Source organism: Harpia harpyja, chromosome 13, assembly GCF_026419915.1.
Source record: "Harpia harpyja isolate bHarHar1 chromosome 13, bHarHar1 primary haplotype, whole genome shotgun sequence".
In the NCBI taxonomy this organism is placed as follows: domain Eukaryota; kingdom Metazoa; phylum Chordata; class Aves; order Accipitriformes; family Accipitridae; genus Harpia; species Harpia harpyja.
Genome location: NC_068952.1, coordinates 26866880 through 26885684, shown reverse-complemented (window position 1 = coordinate 26885684; position 18805 = coordinate 26866880). Strand labels below are relative to the sequence as shown.

The window sequence follows — 18805 nt, the reverse complement described above, 5'->3', positions numbered from 1 at the left end:
TTCAGGAATTTAGATTTGGGAATATTTCAAGGATCAAAAATCTGAACTGTTAAAACTCAGCAATGAGTTCAGATGCTAGAACCCAAGATATAAAAAATCGGGTTTGCAAGTAGCAGCTTCAGATGACTTTATGAGAAATTACTCAGCATCTGAGACTTAACAACTTATCTGGCAATAATAATAAACTAAAAAATCACTGAGAAATGAATCAGTTAAGGGTACCAGGAAACTTCTTGAAGTTATGTTTTGGGGCATGAAATGAGCTCAAGGCTGCTATGCCTTGTGGTTAGCAGCCTGAATAAAAATATTTACATATATTAGAGAACAAGGTGTTACCAGATTGGAAGTTTCTTAACTATGGAGACCTGCGTGTCTTTCTGAATCTGTTAATGTTTTTCTTTGAAAGCTTACATTAAAAAAATCCCAGAACATGAGGAAAAAATAATAATCTGTTAGACATTGGCTGTCTGCATACTGTGTATTTTTAAACTATTAAAAAAAAAAACCAAAAACAAAAACAAAACATTTGAGCTGATGGCAACAGGGACTTGTGTATTAGCCATAGACTTATGGCCCACCTCCAAGGTCAGATAGCATCATGTGTCTTAAGCGTTACATCTGAGATGAATAGTGTTTCTACTTGGAGTTTGATGTATGGGTAGAAAAAAGTACTGTCTGCTTTCTTTACAATACAGCTATTGCTCGCTAACCCACTAGGCAAGGAGCTGCTTTAGATTTCTGTTCTCTGGTTTTATCCTTGTAGTAGGACTGAACTGGGGAAGTGAGTATGCCATGGGAAGACAGGCCCTAAAAACATTGCTTCCATTGCACATCTACACCACCACATAATTTTGGTTATATAGCTTTAATGACAGCATGGTCCTATCTGAAATACTACTTTGTTTCTTTCATCATCCAGCCAACTGTCATCTCTGTTCTCTGAACCAGGTAGGCTGCATGGGTCAGTGCTCCTTCCCCTTTTAAATCAGCTTCTCATTTTCCTGAGGGTCATTTCTGTTGAAGAGGTTCTGCTCCCAATACTCACTGCATCGTCAGTGACCTGCAGGGGTGGTGGTATCAGGGAAGATGATGATCCTGGCTGGGAAGCTGGCTGACAAATCAGTCTCTTGATTTTAGTGATACTAATGAACAAGATGTGCAGTACATTTAGTGAAGATCTACAAGCAATAAAATACATTCCAGGCACGGTTTTTCCTAAGAGGAATTAAGAAACATCACTGTCAGCCCTATGATGCTTTTCTGCATACTGCCCCATTAAACCTGCATATCTGTAGCTTAACCTTAATTTTGCAGTGTAGTGTATGAGCAGAAGTGTTGACTGAATAGAAGCTCAAATGTTACTAACGTTGCACCAAGAGCTTATACCTGCTGTCCTGTGCTCTCCAGTCTGTTCTCCTTTTTTTTCCCCCATCTTTCTGCATGTCTTATCTCCTGCTGTTCAGCAAAGAAAACCAAAAACCTTAACTAGTGTGGGCTAAGTTCTGGGATCACTGATGTTATATAGTATCGTATTTTAAACTATACAAGTTATTCATGAAATGAGTCAAGAGAGAAAGCAGTGGAACTTAGTGATATGTTCAATAAATGGGCAAAATTAATGTAAACTTAGCAGGTGATTTTGAGATAGTAGTTTACTAGTGATTGTAAGGATAAACATACCTCATTTTACACTTTTCTTTTGAATGGCTTCCAGTTCTCACTCACATCTCAACTCACGCTGTAAAATGTTCAATCCATAGCAAATATACCATAGTGAAATAATGTGCTTTTTGTAGATCAGTTTAAAATGACTATGTATGGTAATTCCGAAGTCGTATTATACAATTTCATCATGAATATACTTCACTTTTGTGCTCTTACATGGTTGTATGTTACATTTCTTAATTAAGCTATAGCTCTTACTTTTTGCATGAACTACTTCACTTTTTTGAGGGACAAGTGCAGAACGTAGGAAACAATTATTTTTCTTCTAGAATCTTAACTATGCTTCAGCTCTAGAGCAGGAAGAAGACTGATGCCTGTTGAAAACTTTCTATTATTTTTGTTGATTTAGTTGCTGATGGACCAATTCAAGCCCATATTTCCATTTAAAAATAGGCATCAGATCAAGAATAAGGCAGAGTTTATATGCTTATCACTATTTTTAAGTATACATTTATTTCTCATCAGACTTCTGTTTACATGTAAAAGAACCCTTTTGCTTGCCAGCAGCCAGCTTCAGTTGTGTGAACTTACTTTAAGCATGTCAGATATTAGCTCTTTAGTATGTGAAACAAAATATTTAGTCAAAGATGTTTCTATCATTTATTTTGCTTTGAATGTTGAGGGGTAGAGTGGTTTGTGGAACATGAAACTGATGGACAAATTCTAAGCAAAGCTGCTTGTGGATCTGGCCTGGCTGCGGCTCATCCAGAGTAAATGGTTATTAGTATCAGTGACTTCTGACCTTTCCCCTCTGTCTTTGATCTAAATGCCGCTGCACCTACAGTTCTGCCAATTCAGTTATTTCCTGGCTGTTTTATAATCAGCTTCAGTGAAGGAAATATCTATTCCCCTAGAGAAGTTTACATTCCTGCAGCTACGTAAGGATAAAATTGGTCTTGGATTACATTTTCAAAAAATTTTGCGGTCAGAGATCAAATATAAAGTAGTAGAAATTCTGTGAACACAGGTTCTTGAAATATCAGCACAGCATGTCAGCACACAGATGCATGCAGCCTTTGAACACAGTAAATTCAGACCAAACGAGAACATTCCCACTCCGTCATGAAGAAAATCCTGGTGTTCTTACTACAGCAGTGAGAAAACAGGAGTGCGAGGATTGTAGAGGCTTAGAAGTAGCTATTCACAGCTTTCTAAATTAGAGATCAAGGAGTAGCAATTGTGATATGTAATATTACCATACAGACTTGATTTGTATCAGTTTTCTATAGTAAGCCCTTTTTAATGCTTCCTCATGTGCTACAGTATACGTATCCATAGTGTATATCCTCTGTGAGTGTATGTAGCCCACATGATACACATTCCAGTGTTGATTGGACAGCCAGATTGGTTTGAAATGTATAATTTTCTGAATGCTTTTCTGGGGTTTGCTGGACTTGGAGAAGAGGGTAACTGTTCAGCTCCCCTCACCCCTTCCATACTTGAATCTTGTCTACCGATGCTGCTGGTGGAAGGGGGAGGTGAGTGAGGTGCTCAAGATCCTTTACACTTGAGGTCCCTGGGGAGATTGATGGGGAGGAAGAGGCAGGAACACAGGGTAGGTGTAAGGAGGACAGGGGTATGTATGGATGTGGCGCTCCAATACGACAGGTTTGTATATGGATTTAGTCTTCAAACCTGTGGGCAGCCTTTCTTGAGTGGCACTATACTTGGTATCCACTAGTATCTGTGCTGGGTCCAGCTCCGATGTTTTCACTAGCTCAGATTGAAGATAAATTTATTTTATCTACAGACAACAAAGCTAAAAATGGCAGACAGCATCTTGGAGAGCAGAGTATGAATTCATATATTTGTTTTAAAGCAGAGAGTTGGCAGAAGGATGTTGATCAGATTCAACAAGGCAAAATACAATGCACTACGCTTGGAGGAGATTCTTCATGAGTCCTGAACGAGAGTAATTGTTAAATAGCGGTTCACCAGGAGAAGTCTGGTGATTAAGGGGAAAGAAAAAGTTGAACGTGGATTAACAGAGCCTTGACAAGGCAAACACCATACTGAAATTACAATCGAGTACAGTTTGCAAGACCTGAAGTAATACTTTCTGCTCCATTTCCTGTGGGTGGATATGTCCCTAGCTGACATAGTAGGCCCTTGGTTCTTTTTTGGACATTGTTCCTCTGAAAAAGATGTAAGCAAGCTGGAAAGAGTTGGAGAGCTATGAGCACAGTCCAAAATTTGCAAAACATGTCCTAGGAAGGCAGACTGAATAAACTGTGTTGGCTTATCTGAAAGAGAAAATGATGAAGTCGGAATGAGAAGATATCAGTCTTTAAGTGCCTAAAAGGTTGTTGCAAAGAAAAAGATAGAACAAGAAAGAATGGAATTGAATTGCAAGAGGGAAGTTGTGTTTTAGAGGAAAACAGAAAGTTGTTGAGAAAAACAAAATTCCTCCTGTGGCATGTCGTGGCTAAGATTGTCTTTTTGATCCGTTCAGGGCACCCATCGCAGTTTGTATTTTCAGCCTCAGTGTAAAGAGATTCACTCAGGAAATTGCATACATAACTGAAAGCAGTAATAGTAATTCGCATGTAGCTTTCAGTGTTTACATAAGGGATGGCTGTGGCTCACCAATATATAGCTGCTGGTTGTTTTTTTAAGTAAACATCAAAGTGATGAAAGCCCTTTTGGCAAGACGCCTTGTTACAGTGTGTGCACCCCTGTCACTTCTTGCTGGTTTTCTGACACAGCAATGCCTGTGGGTTGTGCAGGGGGTGTACAGATAAAAGCCCAAGGTGTCAGCAGGGGGGTGGCGACTTTGAGGCCAGTGTTTCCAGGGGGTGGGGAGGAAGGCAGAAAGCAAGGGTCATCGATAAGTCGTGAGGCTAGAGACAGAGGCATATTGAGACAGTTTAGTGTGCAGGGGAAGACCTTCCTTCATCAGCCTGTCCCCAAAGTCAAGTTCTTCAGTCAATGCAGCTTTTCAAGGCAGGCACCTCCTTTCATTGGTGAGAGCTGGGAAAAGCAGGCCCATCATGTTCTGTGGATCCAACACAAAGAATTAAGCTTCTGATGGATGCTTCTATATAGCTTCTATAGCTGCTGTAATGACATTGGTCCTTTGGGATTTGCCTTTGTTTGTTTAATCTATTATCTATTTAGTCTGTTTTTTCTTTTTTTGTTTTCTACACTGTCTTCATTAAGAGCCAAGGCTTAGGTAATCATACTGGCCCTCTGCTTTCCCCACAGTTTTAGAGCCAATGGCTTCTTGCAGCACGAGGAAATCTCAAAGAGAACCCATTTCTACAGATTTAATGAAAACAGACAGCTAGGTAGAGGGGAGAAAGTGATTTTTCAAGTGCCATAAGAGACTGCAAAATTTTGGTATGCACTCATGCTTTCTTTAGACTCAGAGGTTCTCCACAGGAGCTGGTCTGTGTACCTGTCCCATTGGAGGTAACCAGATCCATTGGCAATCACACTGCTGTTAGTACTGCTGCTCTCTGTTGGGCTAACAATTGTTTATTTTCCAAATAAAATTGGTGTGGTTTAAGTAGCAATTCCATTTTTAATGAGTTTTAAAAAAAAAAAAAAAAAAGTGAATACTGGAGCTTAAAATAGCTATTTAGTGTCAATATATAATAGCATATGAATAACAGCAAACAAGCTACAGTGATAGAAATAACCATGTTTCCCTCAGGCCATCTGCATCTGTGGACAGCCATCTGCAAATTGGAATAATAGTTGTGTTCACAGCATGTAAATATTGGGTAGGTTAGTATGAGAATACCTGATTATTTTTTTTTTTTTTTTTTTAGAGAGAGAGAGAGTTGTTTTTTTGTTGTTTTTTTTTTTTTTAAACAAGATAATAAATACAAGTGCTCAGCACTGGCACTGATGCCAGAAATGTCCCTTAGGAGAGTCTGTGGTCACTTCTGTTCCCTTGCATCTCCCAGAGGCTCAGGCTATTCACAGTGAAAGCTGCAACCCAGTCCACTCATATGCAGTAATTGATTATCTCGCAGTACATCCTTCTGCGTGAGAGCCCTCAGGTACAGGTGGCAGGGTGCCAGCATAAGCTGTGAATAAGAAATTAAGTGTTAAACAAAATCCCCTCAGAGGATTTTCATGAATAAGGCCCACATTACTTTGCTGTCATTATGGCTGACACTTTATCTTCACAAAAAGAAATTAACATTTTCATCAATAAAGGGCTCCAAACTCTAGCTGAGATGTAATTCAGTTCAGTTCCTTTAATGTGTCCAGCACTTCATTAAGTAAAAACAGGCGGCAGAGTCCAGTGAAAAGAAATTTGATTCATTCAGGATGAAGTCAGTGGTAGTGAGCGGGGTTCACCGGTGCAGGATTTGGGCCCAGAGATCTCCTTAGAGTGTGAAGTATAAGTTATTGTTCAGCAGCAGTGCTGTAGCTCTCAACCAGCCTTTTCATCAAAGTCAATTAAGGGATGCAAGTGCCGTGCTGTAGAGAATTGGGCTTACGTTTGTCAGATCATGATTTAGTATAGCAGTTTTAGACAAGGCAATGGAGCCTGCTGAACCACACCACCCAGGGTATAATGAAACCTACTGCCAGTGAAAGTCTCTCTGAGTTTAAGAAAGTCAGGAAGACTATACTAGTATAAAATAATATTTTCCTAGTTTTCAGTGATTCATCGTTAAGTTCAGTGGAAGACTACTGGAAGGATAAATAACCAAATAATCCTAATGAGTATGTACATCAATGCAGCTAAGGATGTCTCACTTCTAAAGAACCTCATGGATCCTCTAATTAATTCTTTTCAGTGCCTATAGCATTCATAGATTTGCCCCAGATGCACACTAATTTAGTGAGTTTGCCGTATCTTCACCTAGTAACGATAACCGAATAGCCTTCTGAATCTATTTGGATGTTTCTTGATAGGCTTAATTGATTCTGCTTTAATAAAGGTGGTTATTTCTTAGTGTCACTCCACGTAAAATTGTCAAAAAAAAGTCTTATTGGCATTAAAATATATTTGAAGAGTGTACATGCCTGTTAAACCGAAAACTGGAAGAACTGACTGTGACAGACAAAAGTTTTTAACTTTGCATCTTGGGAGTGGAAAGTTTGTGTATTTTGGTTGTGTCACTGCAAAAAAGAAACACTTCCCCTCATGCAGCTTTGGTTCATAGGAGGCTTCTTCAGTTTGGAACAATAAAAACAGTCTTCGATTTATAATAGTTACTTTTGAGGAAAAATACCTATTTAAGTAGTTTCAGGTTGACACTATGAATAAAATTTGAAACAAAAGCCTGCCAAACTGAACTATGTGTTTGGCAGTATTAGTGAATATATTTTCAGAGTTGTTTATGACATTAGAAAATTATATCATCTTAAGTCCTCGCAGACATTGTATAAATAGTTATGTGACGCTGAATTGTTGAACCTGATAGTTAACACGGATAGCTAAATGCTGGGAAAAAAATTCCTGCAAGGCATTAGGTATTTCAAACCCAGGAAGGAAATCTTGCCCGGGATTCAGGACTGGTATTTTTCATGTAATGAACTGGAGGGGTGGGGAAGGCTGGAATGCAAACTATGAGGATGGAAAACATTTAGTCACTCTTGGAATGATATGAATGTTTTTACAGGAAGCTTAAGTAAACACACATGCTGCTGCTTAGCAGGCTGCAGTTAACTTTTCTGGACAGCAGACAAAATTCAAACAAGTATGCAGACTCGAATGAAAGGCTGTTGAGCAGCACACCCTTCAGGACCAGTTTTAGCCAGTTATCACGTAAAGCATTAGGTAAAAAGTGAGAATACTGCTCAATTTTTTTTTTCCTTAATTTTTATAGTAAATGCTTGAATGCACTGATGTTGTATTTGTTTAAGTCAGTTGGTGCTGGTTTCATAGGATCAGAACAGCTTAATCCTTTTAAAGGTGGTTTGTGTTATAAAACACTACAGAAGAGGGAGCTATTTTGCGTTCCCCAAACACAGGCATGTCCTTTATTATTGATGTTAGAGGTCTTTCTCCATGTGTAGAACATGATTTTGACTCATTTTTCCTTCCTCCCCCAGAAGAGATTTTCATTTCATGCTCCCGATGAGATGTTGGGCTTTCTAGAATCCTCTTCTGTTGAGCTTATTATTTCTACATGGCTAATGCTTTCTCCAAATATCCCAAGACCAATTGCTGCAAAATCTAAATGCACTGCTATTTTATATGATTTGTTGTCTCTGAGGTTAAAAATAATTGTAAATTAAATGTGTAAACTTCAGAGAGTTATTTTTTGAGTTTGTGGCTGAGCACAATAAGACCTTTATACAAAGTTTTTTATTGTTGTCCCTCCTTAAAACAAACAAACAAAAAAACCCAAACAAACAAAACTACCCATAGGTACTTTTGTTAAAAGTATTGGAAGTATCAGTGGGCAGAATTTGGAATATTATACTGAAAAGGGGTTTTGTTGTGATCAATACTGCTGGTCTAAAGGTAGGAAGAACATACATAGTGGTGCTCACAAGTGGATATAAAGCTTCCCTGTGCTATACACTGAAAATGTGTTTCCATGTTCCAGCCTTTTTAATAATATGCACAAGGAATTAATCTACTTTATCTGATTGTCTTTAGTTAAACTATAGACTGGTTCACATTAACAAGATGTGAATATGAAAGAGGCTGGGGAGTTGTAGCACTGAGCGGTAAAGCATACAATCCCACTTCTCATTCTACAGTTATGACTACACAGTCTTCACATTTAAGTTTAGGATTATTTTTAGGCCTGGTGGCTTCATTGTGCTGTATAACCGTTAGTTTGGTGTGTTTGAAAAGTTCATGTGTTACTGTTGGTATGAACTTGTATGTTGAAATTATCTTGATTGTAATTTAGCCTTTTTTAAGTACAAATGCTTTTTTGCATGCTTTTTTTTGCAATTTTTTTTTTCAAATGTTTTTCTTATACATGGGAAGAAATCACTGGCAACTTTATCTTCCAGTTGCATGAGCAATATTCCCCCAAATTCCTCAAAATGCCTTGATCAGAATATACTGTATTTGTGTTATATAGTAACTATGAAAACAAACATCTGAAACTGCTTTTAAGCATGCCATTAATAGTCAGTATACCAATACTGAATAAATATAAAATACAAATAGCAGTTTGGTGGGTTCCAGGGACATACTTCTTTTTAATGTCTATTAGTGTAAAAATTGTTCACTTGGCAATGAATTTTTACAGCCTGTGCTGCTAAATTCCTTGTAAAAGATAGGTACTTGTGCAGTAGTTTGCAGTCTTACAATGGAATTGATGAAATCCATGGTGGTTTGGGTATTCAAAGAAGGATCTCAAAAGATAATTTTCAACCTCTATGTAGTGATATATCTATAGAGCTTAAAATTGTATAGTTTTGATGAAGAAATGTGTTTCTATGATGCAGATTGAAACCTGTTAGTGTGAAGTTGGCTGGAAATGCTGTTTTTATATGAATACAGATAAATTTATATATAAAAAATCCAGCAAGGCAAGAAAAACATGCATGCATGCATACATACATACATAAAACACTTACAGCTTTGGTGTCCAAAATGTCCTCTGTTTACCAGTTTCTGTTGAATATATATACATGAACTGCTGTCAACCCACACTGTGTTGTAGTTTGTTATTATGGCATTTACAAATGATACTGTGATATGTTTGGGACACTTTATACCAAACGTTGGTGGGACTCTGGCTTTCAAGCATATGCACGTAGAATAATAGTAGAGCTGCACTGGGAGCACTGATGAAGAGAAGTCAGAATCAAAGTAACTGAACCCAGGTTTTTGATGCATGCTTTTGCCATACTTTTATGGCAAGGAAAAATACAGTGATTTTTTTACAACAGGGATAGCTTTCTTCCCTTTTGTATTGACAGGGCAATATTTACAAGTGGAATTAAAAACTGGAATGATTGAGTAGTGTAAAATACCTCTCCCCTTAGATTTCTAATACTTTTGGGCTAAGATACATGATGGTCCAGATTTCTAACAGTCAATTAGAAGCAGCAATAGAAGTTCTCTATTTATATTTAAATTCATTTGTGTTTAACAATGTTATATTTAACAATGTGCAGAATTAAAAACTTAAAATGCAATAGTTGCTTCCCTATTTAAAACCAATTTTGTAAAAGCTTGGAGTAGGTATTTCCCTCGCATGGTATTACTGAAAGTCTGAAACAAAACCTGTTTTGAGTTAAAATACTGCATTCCAACTGAAACAAAGAGCTTGTTTTAAGTGTTTTTCATGTAGTAATAATAATAATAAAAATACCTTGCCAAGTGGTGAAGCATGGTAATGTATTAACTTAAAGGAGGACAAAAAATGAGACTGATGAAAGGTGGTTGTGGTTGTCACTAAATAATGCTTCAGAGAGAATTACTGTTTTAACTGCCTGGAAGAAATTTTGCTTTTTGAATAAAAAGCTACTCTTGAAGTCATTAAGTAGATTTCAGAGAGATGTTGTTAGGCAAATGTGTACTTTTATTGCAGAAGGAAGGTCATCGGTACTTGGCAAAAGCATACAGAAATCATCAGAAATTGAAATGTTTATCTTTTGGATTTCAGTTCCCTGATTAGGATCCATCAAGGATATTGCTGCTTTCACAGGAAATGTCCTGAGTTTATGTGACAGTGAAATGCATGGAGTTGTGCAAGTTGGAAAGGACCACCGGAGATTTTCTAGTCCTACCTCCTGCTCAAAGCAGGTCCAGTGACAGCAGGATCTCAGGGCTTGTCCCAATTAAGGTTTGACTATTTTGAAGGATGGAGATCCCACAACCTCTCTAGGACTCTTGGCATAGTTTGACACCCCCCCCCCCCCCCATGGTTTAAAAGAAAGAACAAAACAACTTTTATCAAGTTGTAATTTCCCATGTTCACGCTTCTGTTCGTTGCTTCTCATCCTAGCCTGGAGCACCTCCAAGATGAGCCAGGCCTTGTCATCCTTGTACCCTCCCGTTAGGTAGTGGTGGACAGCAGTAGGATGCCCCTCTCACCCTCCTTCTCCAGGCTGAACAAGCCCTGGCCTCTCAGCCTTCCTCATATGCCACCTGCTCCACCCCTTGACCAGCATGGTGGCCCTGTGCTGTACTCAGTCAGGTGTGTCAGCGTCTCTTCTACTGAGGAGCCCAAAGCTGGACACTACTCCAGTTGTGGGCTCCCAAGTGCTAAATGGAGGAGAAGCATCCCTTCCCTACACCTGCAGGCTCTGCTCCTGCTAATACGGGTCCTTCTTGTCCTTCACACAAACCAAAACTGAACACTTGGTGCTCCCATAATACATGCAGCTTTGCAGTAGTACAGTTAAGGGGAGTCCCTCTTTGTTTTCTGAAATTAATTCAATGGCCTGAGTTCAGATTTTGAACAACTAAGGATGTGATAGGAAGATGAGTATAACTTTTCATTCTGGTACCAGCCTTAGGGAGGATTTTTTTTTTTAGTTCTCATTGAAATTAACTAAAGATTTATGTAAATGAAATCTCCAAAGTTAGAAGGAAAAACGAAATCTTCAGTGAACAGTTCATTTTTAACGTTCACATAAACAGTAGAAGTCAACAAGATTGCAATAAATTCTCTGGGTTTTTTGTTTGTTTGTTTTGATTTGTTTTGTTTTCTGGGGTTTCAGCAATCAATGCTGAATTTTAGCTTGCTTTCTCTTCTTTTTGATAACTTTAATTGATCAAACTGTGTGTATAATAAAATTCTAATCCTGAGAAACTTTTTCCCCTGGTCTCACTGAAACATGGATGCATCAGTTCCTCTCCATTTCTGAATACTTCTATCTTAAGACCTCAATACTCATCCAAGTATAACAAGATCTGTATACAGGGCACGGTACTAGACCAGATCGACCATCCTGTGTTCTTGTGGGGGGCTATATGTACAGTATTTTTTAACAGAAGAAAATGTCTGCTCTTTGTAATGCAAGCTGTGTCATATCACTCATAGGAGAAGTGAGAGGTCTCAGAAATCAGAAAATAGCAGAACAGAGGGGCCTGGGGATTGGTTTTGTTCATATTACAAAAGTATCCTGGGTAGAAAAATACCATTGAAAATATGGTCTTATTACACCTTGACAACTTTTTTTTTTTTCTTTTGTTGTGAAATCCAGTTTTTGTGTTGGTATTGCTGATGTAGGCTCGGTAAGGACAAAGCCAGCTCCAGCTATTACTTGTATGTCACTGTCTGTCTGTCTTTCCCCACAAATGCACAGTTTGATTTCAAGCTGGGATGAATGAGATTCAGGATTTTGATCACATACAGTAGTATTTTTCAGTGGACCAGTCAGACTGATGGGCCACCAGTGACTGAAATATCCACTGTGGATTTCAAACTTTTTGAAATTGTTTTAAGCAAATGGTAGTGTAAAAAATTAATTCAAAAATTTTTATCAGCCTCACAGCAGGCAAATTAATAATCCTCTGCACTAAAATTCAGCATAGAAAGTATCAGGCTCAGAGAGAGTACATGGAAGCATGATGTTCTAATAGAAATCTGCATTTAACCTTATATATAAGCATTTGACATCAGCAAAATCTGTGCTTTATTAAAAAATGCATTGTTTTCACCTAGACTGTCTTCAATCCCCTTCTTTTTACTTCTTCTCTCTTTCTATGGTATAGTTTTATTTTTGGTAAAGCACACAGACAGAAACAGCACCTGTTTTTCCCACCCATTGTCTGTGCGTTTGTGCACTGGATCTTTCTTCTGCTGTTTCTACCAAGAGCAGCAGTGAAAAGCCTAGCTCAGATCATGCAGTGTTACATGCTTTTTCACGCTTAGCTACTGCTTGCCTGTTCAAATAGCCAGAAGCCTGGCAGAGCAGAGCTGGCTTTATTTGTTGAGTCTTGTCTAGTGAAGTGAAAAGGGCTGAATTCCCCCCCACACTCCCTGGCTGCATTTTTGCACATGTGGGGGTAGGGAATGAAATTATTTCTTTTGTTCTCTACTTGCAGCTCACTGAGAAGCAGGCATGCATATAAAATTACTGTATCTCAGGGCTTACCTTCAGGGACAGGAGGATGAAAAAACAGATTTGTAAGCTTGTCTGGAAACACTGAGGATGCTGAAAGCAGACACAAAAGTGGGAGGTAACAAACTAATAAAACACAATGAATAGAGGAGTAATAAAAACCTTTCAAATTAATATAATGACAGTTTAATTTTGTCCCTTGTAAGAAATACCACATTACTGGATGTATCAAGGGGGCAAAAAATTGTGTCAGTGTGTCCAAGACACAAGAGCATCAAAACACAGAAGTGTAGATTTGAAAAGTCACCATGAAAAATATATAACAAATATCCACGGGTTTTTTTCTAGATATTAAATTATACCTGCAATTAAAGAGAAGTTATCTTGAGGGGTGAACTTCAGTGATGGGGGGTGAAACACAATCCTGTTTTTCTCTAGGTTTAGTTTACACCCAAGTGGATCAATGAACACTAACTAACCTGCATCTCAGCTTTCAATAAGTTTTTGTGGGTTAACTACGTATTTTACCTAACTGTTCTGCAGTCAGATGGTAAAGCTACAGTTTCCTTCAGTTCTCCTGTTACTGTGTGTGAACTTTACTTTGGGTAGCATTAATGATTCGTATGACTTGTAGTGGTTTTAACTACCAGTAGTGAGCGTAAGAGTTGCTGTGGCTTTTTTGTCACTTGACAAAATGACAGGGTAGGGTTTGGGCTGGCTGACCAGTAACCTGAATGTAGCTTCAGGGTAACTCTTGTATTCTGGTCTTTTGCATGTTTAGGGTATTTTGGTTAGAGAATGGAGTAAGGTAGGAAAGGAGGTTTTCAGAATAGGCACCAGATGCTACAAATCAGTTTGTTTGCAAAACTAGTTTATATACTCTGAGTCCTAAACAGATGCAATTAATTAATGGAGTTTATGGAATATATGATGTTATTGGTATATATCAATATGTTCTGGATTCCTAAACTAATGGTTTTTTGAAGTTGAAAATGTTAAATATTATACATGAATATGATTTAGTCAGATAGTTTTCTGAATGAACTTGGAAACAAATATGAAGAGTTCACTGAGATTAAAAGAAGTCTAGTTTGGGAATCCATGGTTTCAAAAATACGTTGCTCATTATGGCTACTCTTCCATACTACCTGTGCAAACTCAGCTTTGAAATGAAGAATTCACAGAAATTTATAAAATTCCTCGTTTGACCTCCAACCTAGTAATCTGTATTAAACTCTTAGAAAAATCTCTGGAAAAGTTTTAATTTAAATTAGAAGAGACTTGAGGGGTCTACAGAGACACGGATGCCATTATACGAATTTCCAGCTTGTGTTTGAACAAAGCTGTTGGTGCTGGTTTATATACATATAAAGTGTATAGCTACTTTTCCTACAAAAATTACACAAGCAACAGAATTTGAACGTTACTTTGAAACTTCCAGCAAAGTGAGGAATCTGAACTGTGACCTCTGGGATAAGTTTGAAGTCATCTAACTTCACTGTAGTGTCTTTCATGCAGTTTTTCCCTCCAAACTCTGTACTTAGCTGACCTAATTTTAAAAGGATTACAAATGTTCATCTGCTGTATAAACTGTTGTGAAGGGAAGAGTAGCGCTGGGGAGAAGCTATGAAAGCTGAAAATTGTGAAAGACAATGAATGCAGAGAAGCTCATTCTCATAATAGGATAATTTTCACTTGGCTGGAAGGCATGGGTGCAAAAGCTGCCTGCTGGCCATGGAGCCAATAGGCACAGGAATTTGTATTTTGGTTAACAGTGCATACTTCTAACAACTTAATCAATGTCGAGTAGTATTTTACCTTCAGTCTGAGAGTAAAGACTAGCTGCCTTTAAGTAAGGATGGCAAAATCTGCCTTTCAATGTATTTGGCTTGAGGATGAGAGACGGCAAGATGTGGCCACCTCCAGTCTACGAAAATGTGCATACTCTATAAAACATATTATGGTTTATTGCTCTGATGCTTAGTATAACGTTTCTCCATATTTTCACAATTTATCAATACATGTATTGAATTTTTTTAAAGCGTAATTTTCTTTAAGTCTTCATTTCTTGAGATAGAGGAACAGGATAAACTCAAACAATTGAAACAGTGGAACAAAAGCTCACAGTTATTTAAAAGTCATGCAACTTGTGTTTCCTGAATGCTTAGTATAATGTTAATAATGCTCGTGACTATAAATTCATTAGTTCTTAAGTGCTTGAGTTCTATGAAAAACACAAGACACACTATATGAATCTCACAGAACAAAAAGTCATTCAGGAAAAGATAGGTGTTTCATTTCTTCTGTATCCTGTTTTATGATGGTAGTGTTGAGGTTCCTTGTTATTTTCATAAGTCTTTGGATATTATTGTATTCTAACAACTTTGTATACTAAAACACATTAATATTTCTGGCTACCATACATATTAAAACAAATTTCATACTCCAACATACTTAGATGGTGTCCAAAAGTAAGTATTATACTGTTCGTAAATACCTAATAATTGGCAATAATATCCTCAACTTCAAAAAGCATAATCTGGTACTGCAAAGTATACTGTAAGAAGTGATTTTTTTTCAATGAATAGATTTGTTAAATGGTTTCCAGAGATCTTTCACACACAGTGTATCTTACATTCCCTTTTAGTATTCAGAGTCTCTTACGCTTTAAATTTCAGTAGAAGTGATCTTATTCACACAGAGAAAGATTTGATCTACTGAGTGACATGGTTTGATTTGCAGCTTGGTAGTATCAATCAGCTGAGATTTGGAGAAAGCTCTGTTCAGTTTCTAAAGTAAAAAAATCTCCACAAAGTTTTGATGAAAAACTTTTGGAGAAAAGTGGGCAAAATAAATATTTTGCATTCAGTTTTAAACTGCATATGCAGGAAAGCTGATTTCATAGTGAACAAAAAAAATGCAGTATTTTTTCCTGTTTCAGTGTTTCAAAAATTTTATGCAGCTTTATACTGTTTGTGATGAGTGTACATCACTTCAAAACAAAGTCTCTTTCTTGAATTGTTTCAGAAGTACCGAGAATATTAATTAATCAGAAGCAAAATTAATTAAAAATTTTCTTCACTGTTGCATTGTGTATGTCTTTTTGTGAACATAATTAAAATACTCAAGTAATCTCAAATTTATTTGTTTTATTTTTTCTTACTTTCAGAACCAACATACATCACAATAGGTCCGCCCACCTGTGAGATTTTGGTGAACTGCACTTTGACTGAAAAAGACTGTATCTATAGCTTCAAGCTGGACCAAAATGGTTGCCGCATTTGTCAGTGCAAAACTAGTGAGTACGCAAAAATACAGTGGCTTCTACCTTTTATATCAAGCTGTATATGAAAATGCTAGTATGCTGTTTTTTCCATTCATAAAGTTGATTATATGTTGTATTAGTCTGCTTGTGCTTTATAATTGTTCATCTTTAAAGGATAGGTTCCTGATTTCTGACATTGCTTGTTTGCTTGCTTAAAATGTGTTTGGAGGAAAACATAAAATGTCTGACTTCAGGTAAAGATTAACAGCTAAGTAGAAAAGGTTATAATTTGGGATTTAATGCTCATTCAGACTTCGAGAAGTCTGATAAGACTTCCACATTTCATTTTCCTCTGTGTATGTTAAGAGTTTAAGAGCATCTAGGTTTGTGCACTTCAAAAACTCCTATTGCTAAACAGCCTATTTTCAACTTAGCTTTTTTTCCTCAAAACTTAGGTTTTGAGGATAAATGTTTGAAAATTAAATGCCTGGGGGAGTGTTTGTATATATACAAACATATCTCTATATAATTTTATTTCTATAACATATTCTTATATTTATATTTTATATATATATATAAAATACTTTAGTTAGGATTTATGGAGGCTTTAACATCTATTTCTTCCCCAAGGAAAATCATTGTGCCTTGTGAGAACTTTGTGTGTATCAGTGAAGCAGCAAAAATGTATTTTCTGTATGTGCTTCCTTAAGAATTCGATGTTTGCAGATGAAATACAAAGCAAAGTCAGGGTGGTTGTTGGAATTGCCCAACAAAGGACACCTGTGGAGTACTAGTCTCAGCTGCAGGATGCATCACTCTGGCTGCCAGCCCAGCCCTAGGAGTGGGTTTAAAATCTCATTATGTAGTTCTGTAGCTTCCTTGTAGCCTCTAAGGTTTTCACAACTAAACTATTACTCTGTTCCTCTTCTTTTGGTTTCGGCCCACCCGTTCTCAGCCATGTTCTAAGCCAATATGACTATTTTAGGGGTCCCCAGTAGAAATGGTCAAAATAAAACTTAATTGGTACAAACTAAAGAGTTTTAGGATTGGATTGGTGTTTTGCTTAAGGAACAAGAAAAGTGTTTGTCCTGGCTTCTTCTTTTTGGGGGAAATGTGCATTTTTTTTATTTCAGTAACATAAAGGACAGGACATCTTAGTAACAAGTAAATACATGGCAAGCAATAATGTCATTATGGTAATACAGAAATAATACCTTTGATTACAAGTTGTATTCATGGCAAGGGCAACTTTCCATAGATTGCATCCAAGCTATCGCATACACGCCTTACTTAGTTCTTCCTAAGGACAAAATTAGAAATGTTAAGTTCTGCTTTTAACATTGTAATTTGATTTTCCTTCTTTTTTTTTATTGGTGTTAAATTGATTGGGGAGTTTTGACACAAACAAGAAGATGGACATACTCGGCAAATTTCATCATCTATGCCTGTGCGTGCAGTCCTTCCCTCCACTTTGGTGCACAGGAGACCCATCACTCCAAAGGATCATTTCTTTTGTCCTAGATTACCAGATTGCATGTGTACACATACCACATACCAGGAAGTCTGTGTTCTTGCTTGGAGTGTTTCTGATTAAATAGTGCTTAAGAACCTATTCAAGGGAATTTTTCTCTTGCCAGATTTGCTTGAAATTATTTTGATTTTGCAGTAGCAAACTGCCTGGAGCAAACTTAATAGTATCATTTGTCTGTCATCTTTTTTTCAGTTAAATAACTTGAATGGTAGATTGCTTAAAGATCTCCTCAGTCATTCAGAGAGGGGAAACCTTTATTTTCTAAAAAAGTGAAGAAAAATAACAGCTTGGAAGTCTTCATCACTTGGTGGTTATCAGTCAAAATGACAGAAATAGAATTTTCTGTCAAGTAATGTCTCTCGCTTGCAAGGCTCTGGACAAATGAGTGTGAGCACTGAGAAGAAAGGAGGTTTAGGTCAAATATGCTGAAAAGGTACTGCACTAGTTCTCTGCATTTTGAGATCCTATGTACTTTCACGTCCAAACCAGTTTAGTTGCATTTTGGCTCTCTAAGAATGTGAGGATGTGTATTATCTTTAGCTCATGTAGACTCGTATGGACTTTTGGGAACATCGCTGTCTCTATACTGCACCCACTTGTTTCTTGCTGGTCTAAGCTGCTCAACTGAGTCAGATTTAAAGTGCCTGAGTAAAGGAGACCCGCATGCCCCCCATTACATTTGAAGTCGTCATATCCTAATTCTACTAATCTCTTTCCAATAAAGTTTCCTTTTTTGCTAATTTCTTTAGATAGCTCTGCTGAAGATTTGTTATACTTCAATCGATTTCAGCCAAAATAAAAGCAAAATGACAAAGTGGAAGAACATAGAGTAAAGCTGTAAATTGTTCCTCATTATTACCTTCGTTTACGTTCCTGCAGCCAGAAATCAGTACAACAGGTTTATTTGAAATCATTATCTAAGTACAATATCATGAAACTTGTTTGGTGCTTTATTGTAATTTAGTTTCAAGTTTATCCTACTTGAGTCAAGCCAACTACAGAATGAGAAGGAAGAAAGAAGCAAATCGTAATATTTCTAGAATATGATTTTAATAGAATTAGTTTACTTTGTCCTTTATCCTTCTTCCTGTTTTTGCAGTGAATGCAAAAACATGCTGTAACACCACTTGGTGAAAACATAACGTGCTTTAAAGTAAAATAAATTTTTTTTAAAAAAGCAGAATCAGACCACAGCTGTAAGAGAAGGGAGTAAAAAAGTACCACTGAGCAAAGAGTGAGCACAGATAGGTATGGGGGAAAAGTTCCAGTGAGTAGAGATGGAACCACAAATGATGAGGGAGAAAGAATGACCATATTGACTGGGAGCATATAGA

At 37.2% G+C, this 18805-nt stretch overlaps 1 protein-coding gene across 4 annotated transcripts in view; it reads left to right on the top strand.

The window, feature by feature from the left end:
* CRIM1 (cysteine rich transmembrane BMP regulator 1) overlaps positions 1-18805 on the top strand; it is a 203579-nt gene that overhangs the window by 140752 nt on the left and 44022 nt on the right. For all 4 annotated transcript variants that reach the window (XM_052805796.1, XM_052805798.1, XM_052805797.1 and 1 more), the window contains one exon: positions 15845-15973. In XM_052805796.1, the coding sequence (XP_052661756.1) occupies positions 15845-15973 (129 nt within the window). The remainder of the gene's footprint in view (positions 1-15844; positions 15974-18805) is intronic.